The sequence below is a fragment of the Empidonax traillii genome, unplaced genomic scaffold (genome assembly GCF_003031625.1).
Source record: "Empidonax traillii isolate 1590-97213 ecotype Southwest subspecies unplaced genomic scaffold, ASM303162v1 scaffold213:size761030, whole genome shotgun sequence".
NCBI lineage: Eukaryota > Metazoa > Chordata > Aves > Passeriformes > Tyrannidae > Empidonax > Empidonax traillii.
In genome coordinates this window covers 668,254-677,034 of record NW_020955406.1, presented here as the reverse complement: position 1 = coordinate 677,034, position 8,781 = coordinate 668,254, and the positions used below count along the sequence as shown (strand labels likewise).

At 47.8% G+C, this 8,781-nt stretch overlaps 1 protein-coding gene across 2 annotated transcripts; it reads right to left on the bottom strand.

Moving 5' to 3' along the window:
• Nucleotides 1-450: 450 nt before the first annotated feature.
• Nucleotides 451-8,603, bottom strand: CKB (creatine kinase B). 2 transcript variants are annotated; one of them, XM_027887506.1, is made up of 8 exons: nt 8,470-8,603; nt 7,326-7,538; nt 6,038-6,192; nt 4,990-5,122; nt 3,901-4,072; nt 2,274-2,397; nt 1,389-1,578; nt 451-814 (listed from the first exon to the last, which is right to left on the bottom strand). In XM_027887506.1, the coding sequence occupies exons 1-8, from the start codon at nt 8,591-8,593 to the stop codon at nt 636-638; spliced, it is 1,290 nt and encodes a 429-aa protein (XP_027743307.1). In that variant the 5' UTR covers nt 8,594-8,603; the 3' UTR covers nt 451-635. The 2 variants fall into 2 exon arrangements, with proteins under 2 accessions (XP_027743307.1, XP_027743308.1); XM_027887507.1 differs by lacking the exon at nt 7,326-7,538 and adding an exon at nt 6,675-6,862 and having other exon boundaries at nt 8,470-8,580.
• Nucleotides 8,604-8,781: the final 178 nt, after the last annotated feature.

Genomic DNA, 8,781 nt, shown 5'->3' with positions numbered 1-8,781 from the left:
ACAATCCTCTTCCCACAAACTAGCCCAGGGTCAACAGTATTAAGGGCTGAAGTTTGACCTCAAAGCAGTGCTCAGTAGCCCCAGGAGGAGCCATCCGAGAAAAGCAGCCCTCTGCACCAAGCCCTGCCTCCCCTCCCTCACAGGAGTCAGCCTGGCTTGCTGTACTCAGGATAATGACAGTTTACAACTGGCATGAGCAGATGCACGAGTCAAAGCCTTGGAGGTAGGGCATGTTTGCAGTGACTCATGTTTAACACTAGTTCTCAAATTTACAGCAACTACAATCAAGTTAAAGGTTCAACTTTTGCTTTAACAACATTCCAACTCAGGTGGTCTGCAGCAGCGCAGCCTGGAAGATGTGCTTGCACACAAAACCAGCCCATCTAGCGTAACTATGAAAACCAAGTCACTTAAATCTCAAAGACATTCAGTTAACATATCTAAGACATCTCAGGCCAAACAATAGTTTATTTCATTTTGAGCAACATCTCAGCCGCCAAAAAAATAAACTCTAACACAGATGGATGGAAGACTTTTCTACAGTGTAACTAAGTGGGCTCTGACCCCAAGGGTTTGAATTGGAGTGACATTTTATTATTCATCCAATAAGTTAGGAAGCATGAGAATAAAGTGCTTTATTTCTGAGCTGGCATGAGGTCATCAATGGACTGGCCTTTTTCAAGGCGTTTTTCCATTTCAATGAGCAGCTTCACACCATCCACCACCATCTGCACCAGCTCCACCTCAGAGAAGCCAAGACGATCAGCATTGGAGACATCAAACACTCCTCCAACAGCAGCTGTGTCCACACCACCTGCAGCAAGAGATTTAGTTAGAACACTGACCACAGACAGAGCAGGTGAGTGCCTGTCTTCCCTCACCAGTTGGAGGTGGGACACAGCAAGATGATTCTCTACAAGCTGCCACTGGTGCCTCCTCCTGCATGCAGGGAGATGAAGCCACATTTGACTGCCAACATGAACCAAAGACCTTGCCACTAGGCCAGGTCTTTATTCTTTTGACCCATGAGCAAGCTAACCCATGGCCAGAAATAACTTCTGGCTAGCAGATAGCTCCAGTGGGTAAATCAGGATTCCCATCCCTGCTTACAGTGCAAGCTGCCACCAGGTCCACCTTATCTGGTGGCTCAGAATGACACAGAAAATAACCAGAGCACCACCCACAGCAGTGTAAGCAGAGCACTGGCATCCCCAACTCCTCCAATAAAGAATGTTAAGGCTTTGTTCTCTCCACATGCATTACACAGGAACATTTTGAATGGTCTGACAGGCAATGACAATGTGAACAAGGCATGGCTCTGGCTGTAGCCAGGCTTCTGATGGTGTCTTAGGGCACACTGACCTGGCCATCAGTGTATCAACTCTCACCTGTGCCTCGTTTCTGCAGCCGAAGCCTCTTGAGGACTTCTCCGAACTTCTCATGTTTCCCAAGGTGTGGCAGCTTGATGTGCACCCCAGCACGGAGCCCTGTTCCCAGGTTGGATGGGCAGGTCAGGATGTAGCCCAAGTGTGGATTCCACATGAACTCGAAGTTTTTGGCCTTGAAGAGAGTTTCTATCTATAAATAGAAAGAATGAATGTTTAGAGATTGTTCTCTGCATGAAGGATGTAGGACATCCATTAGTGCTCATTTACAGCTTCAGTCACCTAGCAACAGCCACAACACTTGGAAGAGCTATTTCAGTCACACAAGCCCCCTCCATTTGGAAAAAAGGGCCACCAACAAGGGGCTTTTAAGGCCTTAATCTTGGTCCTGGTGGTGAGACAGGCTAAGTTTAAAAGCTATACTTCTTACATCACTATCTCTTGGGAAGTTTGATTTAGTACATGTCAAGCTGACACATCTCTTAGAATCAGAAAAGGGGCTGGTAAAGCTGAAGTTCATATCAAAACTAGGAGAGAACAGCCTAGAAACTGCAGTTCCAGCTTTGCCCATCCTCATTCAAGTAATTTCTCCTCCCACCCAACATGTCTCAAAGCTTTAGGGAACTATGCAGAATTTCTTTTAAAAACATTTTAGACATTTGGATAAGGGTGCTAACACATCAGAGATGTATTCTAGATTTCATAGCCGCAAGGCTTTTTACCAATACAGGTGTTTTGGAGCCCTCACAGCTCTGGACCTCATGAGGATGTTTCCAGAGATCCAGGCTATGAAACAAAACCATGCAGGACTCAGGAGGGGGCTTGAAGAAGTTTGCATTTCAGCTCTAACCAGAGAACAAAGTACCAGTTCAGGCAATATTGATTTACCTTTGTTAGCCCAGTACAGAAGCGACGAAATACTTCCTTCATGTTGCCACCTTTTTGCATGGAAATAACTCTGAGGTGATCCTCCTCATTGATCCAAACAAGGAAAGTCTTGTTATCATTGTGCCTAGGGGACAAAGCAAACAAGTCGTTGTCTTCCCACCTCTCATTTTGAAGAGCAACAAACTGCTCATCACTGTAGCTTTTATTTCAAGAGGCTCACTTAATTGCTTCATGAAAGAAATGGATCTTACGTCTTTTGTCTATGCAGCATCTGAGTACAGTTGGTAGTTGTTACCCTGCTCTTTACAAGAGGTAGTTAGAATTGGCCTTTAGATAAACAAGTCAAAGTAATAGCATGGCATTACCTTTTCTTACAGTATCAAACCCTAAAATCCTCTCATCCCCCTAGCTCACTTGTGGCTCCATTTTACAAATTTAAGCCATTTCATCTGCTCAGCAGTTTGCAGAAGGGTGACCAGTACAGATGCTGAGGCAGCCCTGTATAGTGATGTCCATAAGGCCACGGTGATCATGTATAACAAAGCTTTTTTTTATCAGAACTGTCAGATTCTGTTAAATTGCACTTTGTATCTTATTTTCACTATTAACTTTTGATCAGGGCTCTTCAGAGATGCTATAAAAACCTCTGAACAATGGGCCTCTCCTGTCCCAGCTTGCAGCTGACAGCAAGTACTCTCACCAATGATATTTATCATGCTGGTAATTTCTGAACTTGATTAGGATCAAAAATTAGCTAGTACCCGAGGAAAGTTATTTATGCAGACAACACTAAGACATTACACTTCAAGCCTGTAGATTAGTCATGCTCAGATGACAGTGCTATCTGGTGCTGGCAATCTGCAGGTAGATGATGCAATCTTAAAGGTGACCTACAGAAACAACGCGTGCTTCCTCTGGGTTGTACTGAAACAGCTGCAGTAATAAGACTGGAGCATTCCTGCTGATGAAAACCTAGCCCTTAGCTTACAAGGGAGCAAGTTAATTATGCTGCAGAAGCTCCTGAGATGCAGAGTTTTATGTAGGTGACCTACATCTAAACAAGCAGAATCCTTCCATTCCATACCTCTGCATCAGTTGACTCCTGTCACTGAGTGTCTGGGGACAGGGGGAAATCTTATCACTAATACAGGTAAAGTCATACTAGCCCAGCACCAGTGAGTTTCTGCAAGCAGAAGTCATGAGACTCCAAGGGAATCACTATGCATCCAGGATCAACTCTGAGCTAAGACACTGCTATGGTTTGTACCACAAGTTACTCTCAACTCCTGGACAAGAGCTGAGTGCAGTGGTACATCTGCTCCATTAGAAGTGATTTACTTTCATAAACTGATTCAATTTTTCTCTGGTGCTTCACTAACCTGTGCTGGATGGGCAGGTTCTGGTTCCAGGCTAGCCAAGCTGGCTTGTTCCTACCAGCATAATAACACTTGTGCAAATTCTGCTGGTTAAGCTGCAACTTTTCCCAGAGGACACCACAAAAGTTTCTCATCAGATTCAGTATTACAAGTTGAAGCTGCTGTTTAGCCCAACAGTACCAGTCACCACCAAAACTACAATACTTTTTCACAGGCATCTCATAAGACTCCCTTATTCCGGACATACTCACCAGATGCCCCTGGCATCAGGCCAGTCTCGTGCCATCCCAGATGCCAACAGAAGAGGAGAAACTGGCTTGTCAAACAAGAAGTGGTCATCAATCAGCTGCTGCTGCTCTGCATCAGTCATGTTCCTCAGAGCATAGTACTTTCCCTTGAGATCACCGTCCAGACTACCCAGAGCTGAAAGAGAGAGGCACTTTCAGGATGGGACCAAAGGTGTTAGACATTCCCAGCCCTTTACAGACCACACACAGAGTATGGCAATGTCTGATCTGCTGGGTTTGGTTCCTCCCTTGCTTTCATCTGCAACGGCAATGCCTCTGTGGCACTGCAGAACTTGAGGCAGTATCAGATGATTTGTCTGCACCTTCCAGGCTTATACAAGTAGCCTTTGTTCCCTTACATGCAGTATAGAATCATTACTGCTGCAGAACTCACAAGTGGACTGCTTTCTTCCAAGGAGAACCAAGGTCATGAATATAACAAACAGTATTATTCTAGTCAAGGACTATTACCCTGCCCTTGAGAGGTTTTGGAACAACCACACTCCCAGCCTCCAGAACTGCACCTTGAGCATACCATCATTCTTTCACTTAATGGTATTGGAAGGCAACAGAAAAAACTTCCAGCTGAGGAGTTTCACTGAAAACTAGGACTTACTCTAGTCAGCTGCAGATTTGGAGCAAGACTACACCTCTAAGCAAGCTGAGCACTAATGAAAGTCAATTAAAAGCAGCCACAGAATACTGCACACCCATGACTCAAGCTCTGCAGTTGCCACATAACCTGTTACATTTCAGGTTTGAGCCCTGATGAACCAACTTCTTTCACCACACACACAGACAGAAGCTTTTGAGATCAGCAAAGGTCAACTTAACACAGCCCAACTTCCCTCTGACATGTGCTCTTGCTCTCAGCTACACACTGCAATGCTGAGGCAATGCTAACGCAATGAGCCTTTTCCAGGGAAGGCTCCACATTCACATCAAGTATCCCGGGAAGTGGCTTTTGCCAACTGCCTCCATTTTCAAACTGCAGAGAACAGCTCTCGTGCAAGGGACAGAAGTATTTCCCTGATGCACCCAGTTCTCACTTACCTTCAACGGAGAGCTTCTCAATAGCCCGCCTCTCTCCTCGACTACAGTGCGGGGGAAGACAGAATCCACGGATGCTTCTCCCAGTTCTGACACGGGAACTTAGCACGTAATTGGGATCCAAGTCATCACCTCCCTACAAGATTAGGAAACCAGTGAGTACAACCCTGTTACCAAGATACCTCCCCTAAATACACGTAGCTCCCATACACCTGAACGCACACCTTACACTCGAGGTATTGACTACTTGGTCTGTAAGATGGTGTCTTACTTCAGGACTATTTCCTTCAGCATTAGGTCAAGTATGTGTGACACAACCCTTGTTTAGAGGCCAAGGGTACAGCTACTAAGTTGTCCTAAAAGACAGGGATACCACCAGACCATCCGTTTTACGTCCATTTCAGACTACAGTCTGGGTTTCTGTTACCACTTCAGATCTGCAATCTAGAAGTATCAACGCGAGGTAAACCCTTCTTCAGGTAGGTGTTTACTCTTGCAAACAAAACTTATTCATTACTGCTCTCCAAAGTTTCTTATTTTCAGTACGACCTATGGCAAGGTCATCAACATGTCATCAGGAACTCCTAGAGTTTACACTAACATTTGAAATCAATAAACCAGGCAGAAATCCTTACACCTAGCCATAATGTATGTTCTATAGTATGACACCATCAGCTGATATTTCAGATACAAGATCAGATAGCAGGAAGTGTTTAATTTTTATGACAGTCCATGACTACTAGGACACAGTTGTTTAGGCTTGACTTCTACAGCCCACAGTTCATGGAAATACATAAAGAAGGTGTTTGGCACAACCTGTGCCGCAGCAGCACCTGAGGCAAGCTCCTGCTGCATGCCAACTGCCTGGTTCTACCAGCCACTGACATCCTACAGCAGCAAACTCTCCAGTCTGCCTTCATCAGACTCAGAGCCCATGTGTCTGTGCTCAGTGAAAGCAAAGGGACAGAGCCTGAACAATCATTTTAGGCACCTGCCAACAACACTTTACTGTCCTCAGACCAGTAATCAGTAATTGATCAGAAGTTTATACCTGCAGGTTATCAGCATTCAGGTCGGTCTTGTGCTGATCGCTTGGTTTGTAGCCACCATGCCTGTCTTCAATAACTGGATCAAAGAGCTCCTTAAACACTTCATAGGATTCTTCATCACCAGCCACACATCCTACTGTCATTATGAACGGATGGCCTGAAGTGGTAATAAAGTCAGAAGAGCTAAGTTTGGGTGATGTTTGGCTGTATTCCAGCACAGCACTAACCAGGCAAGTTCTTTAGTGGCAAGTCTAGTCACTTAGAAATTCATTCTTACATAAAAACATTTGGAAAGACCCTACATTTTGCACTTCATCCAGTTAATCAAATGCAGTGCTATGGAAACCCATAGCTGTTGTCATTAAACCATGCTCCTTTGTCAAGCTTGGTTTAGGACAAATTTGCACAGCACATCTAATTTTACTAGCTAATTTAGATCACTGGATAGATCTTTATGTCTAAACAATCATGCTTTGCTGTAAGCAAGCATGCTTCGCTTTTTTGCTCCTTCTGCTACAGAGCTACATTTCTGTAGTCTGCTCATAAATACCACCTCCACAAGATTAGTTTTAAGTCACCATAATCGAAAGCACCAGTTACTTCAGCTGGTTCACACGGAATATTCTCAACGCGTTTTACCAGGATTATCAACCCCAGTCTGAATGACATCATCCAGGGTGAAGCCACTGGGCGTGACTCTGTCTCTCAGTTTCGTGTATAAATCCAGGGTTAGAACTTTGGCCATGTGGTTGTTGTGGGTGCTCAGGTCCGGGTACTCCTCATCAGGAGGCAGTCTCTGATTATTTAGTTGGGCCATTTTGATATTGCTAGAGTAAAAATAAATACTGTAATGTTAACATGTAAACACATCTGCTCCCCCTTTTTCATAGAAGTGCTAGAGAACATCACGTAATCAGTTTGGAATAAGAATAGACCAGGACAGCCAGGTAAGCTGACATTTCCACCCCCCCTCCCTCTCTGGTTGCATTACAATTAGAATGCATTTGGTTTGAGGTTTAGTTTTGGTTTTGGTTTTTTTCCTTCAGATTTAAAGTATTTAGCAGAGTAGTTACATAATTGAAGTGTCTGGGAATTGATATGTCAGATCACAGCATGGAACATGGCTTGAAGGAGCACAGCCTCTTAATAAGGCCATGCCTTTAGAGCAGTCTCTCAGTGCTTTGCAAGATTTGCCCCTCAGAAGCTCATGAGTTTTGGGTGCCGTTGTTAAGAAGCACTTCCAGTCAGGAGGGAGAACAGATCATTATGCAGATCTAACGGTCCCATTACCTGGGTTGTCAACCCCAGTCTGGATGCAGTCATCCAGGGTAAATCCACTGGGGGTCTGTTTATCTCTCAATTTCTTGTACAGGTCCAGGGTCAGCACCTTGGCCATGTGATTGTTGTGTGCTTTCAGGTCAGGGTACTCCTCATCAGGTTTGAACTTCATCTTCAGGAGGTTGTGGCTGTTTGAGAAGGGCATGGCTGACCCTACCGCAGTCACTAGGGGAGAAAGAGGGGAAGCCTATCACAGGGGGCTTGGCAGCCTCCGAACCGCCCGGGGGAACGCCAGGCACCCAGGCAAGGTCACCTTGGCTCGTGTTCCACCCGCGCCTTTCACACCTTTGCTGCTACACCACTTTCCACAAGCGCGAGGAAGGAGGAAAGAACAGAAGTTCTTCACCTCCACCAACCTTACCCTGCCCTCACCATTCTGGCCGCAGGGGCAGGGGCTCTCCCGCCTCCCGGGGCACCGCCCGGGTGAGGGGACGCCCCCAAGGTCGGCCGGAGTGGCCGCGGCAGCGCTGGGCGGACCCCGCGGGAGGCTCCGGGGCGGGGGGAGCGGCCGGGCGGCCGCGGGGCAGAGGTGGGCTCGGCCCCGCTGGGACTCTGGTCCAGCGGCAGGTGAGCGGGGCGGCTCCGCTGCGCCCTCGGAGCGCGGCCGCGCCTCCTCCCAGCGCTGCCGGGCCAGGGGGTCCCGAGCAGCGGCAGCGCCCGCCGAGCAACGGCTGCAACCCGGCCGGGGAGCGGAGGGGCGGGCGGCGTCCGACAAGCCCTTACACAACAGACGGCTCCCTGGGGGGACCTGGACGGGGCGAGCATATGTAACTACCCTGCTAAATACCAGGTTAATCTGGTTTTAAAGCGGGGCCAGCCCGGTGAGCACCTGCGTCGCGCCCCGCGCCCCGGCTACGCCGCTGCCCCGCGCCGCCCCCCGCTCCCCTCCTCAGCCGGACCGGCTCCACCCCATACAGAGGGGAGGGAAGAAGAAAAAAAAAAAAAAAAAAAAAAAAAAAAAAAAAAAAAGGAGAAAAAAAAAGGGATTAAAAAAAAAAAAGAAAAAAAAAAAAGGAAAAAAAGGGAGAAAAATACAAAAAAAATGGAAATCCCTTGTCTGAAGGCTGCATAATGGCTCGGCTGCCCCGGTACTTACCGAGGGCTCCGCAGCTATAGCAAGGATGTCCGCGCTGCTCCGCGCCCCGTACCGCCCAAGCTGGAGTGGAGCCCCGGGACTGCCGTTGCGCCCTTTTTATATAGAGCGCTAACCGCCGCCCCATTGGCCGTTATTTATAGCCCATTCATTCCATTGGGCCGCGCGCCGGAGGGTGGGGCCGCCGCGCCGCCGCCGGCCGGTCCCGCGCCCGCCGCCATCTTGGTCGGCGTTGGGGAGGCCGCGCGGGGGCGGCGGGACCCCCCGGGGCCGCCCGCGCAGCCCTGAGGCGGCCGCGCCGCACCCGCTGAGCGC

Bases quoted from the DNA above. Each gene is read 5' to 3' on its own strand.
- CKB (XM_027887506.1), bottom strand. From the start codon at position 8,593: ATGGGGCGGCGGTTAGCGCTCTATATAAAAAGGGCGCAACGGCAGTCC. The intron at 7,539-8,469 runs GTAAGTACCGGG...TTTCTCCCCTAG, and splicing joins CTATAGCTGCGGAGCCCTCG to TGACTGCGGTAGGGTCAGCC. The intron at 2,398-3,900 runs GTGAGTATGTCC...TTTGTCCCCTAG, and splicing joins CCTGATGCCAGGGGCATCTG to GCACAATGATAACAAGACTT.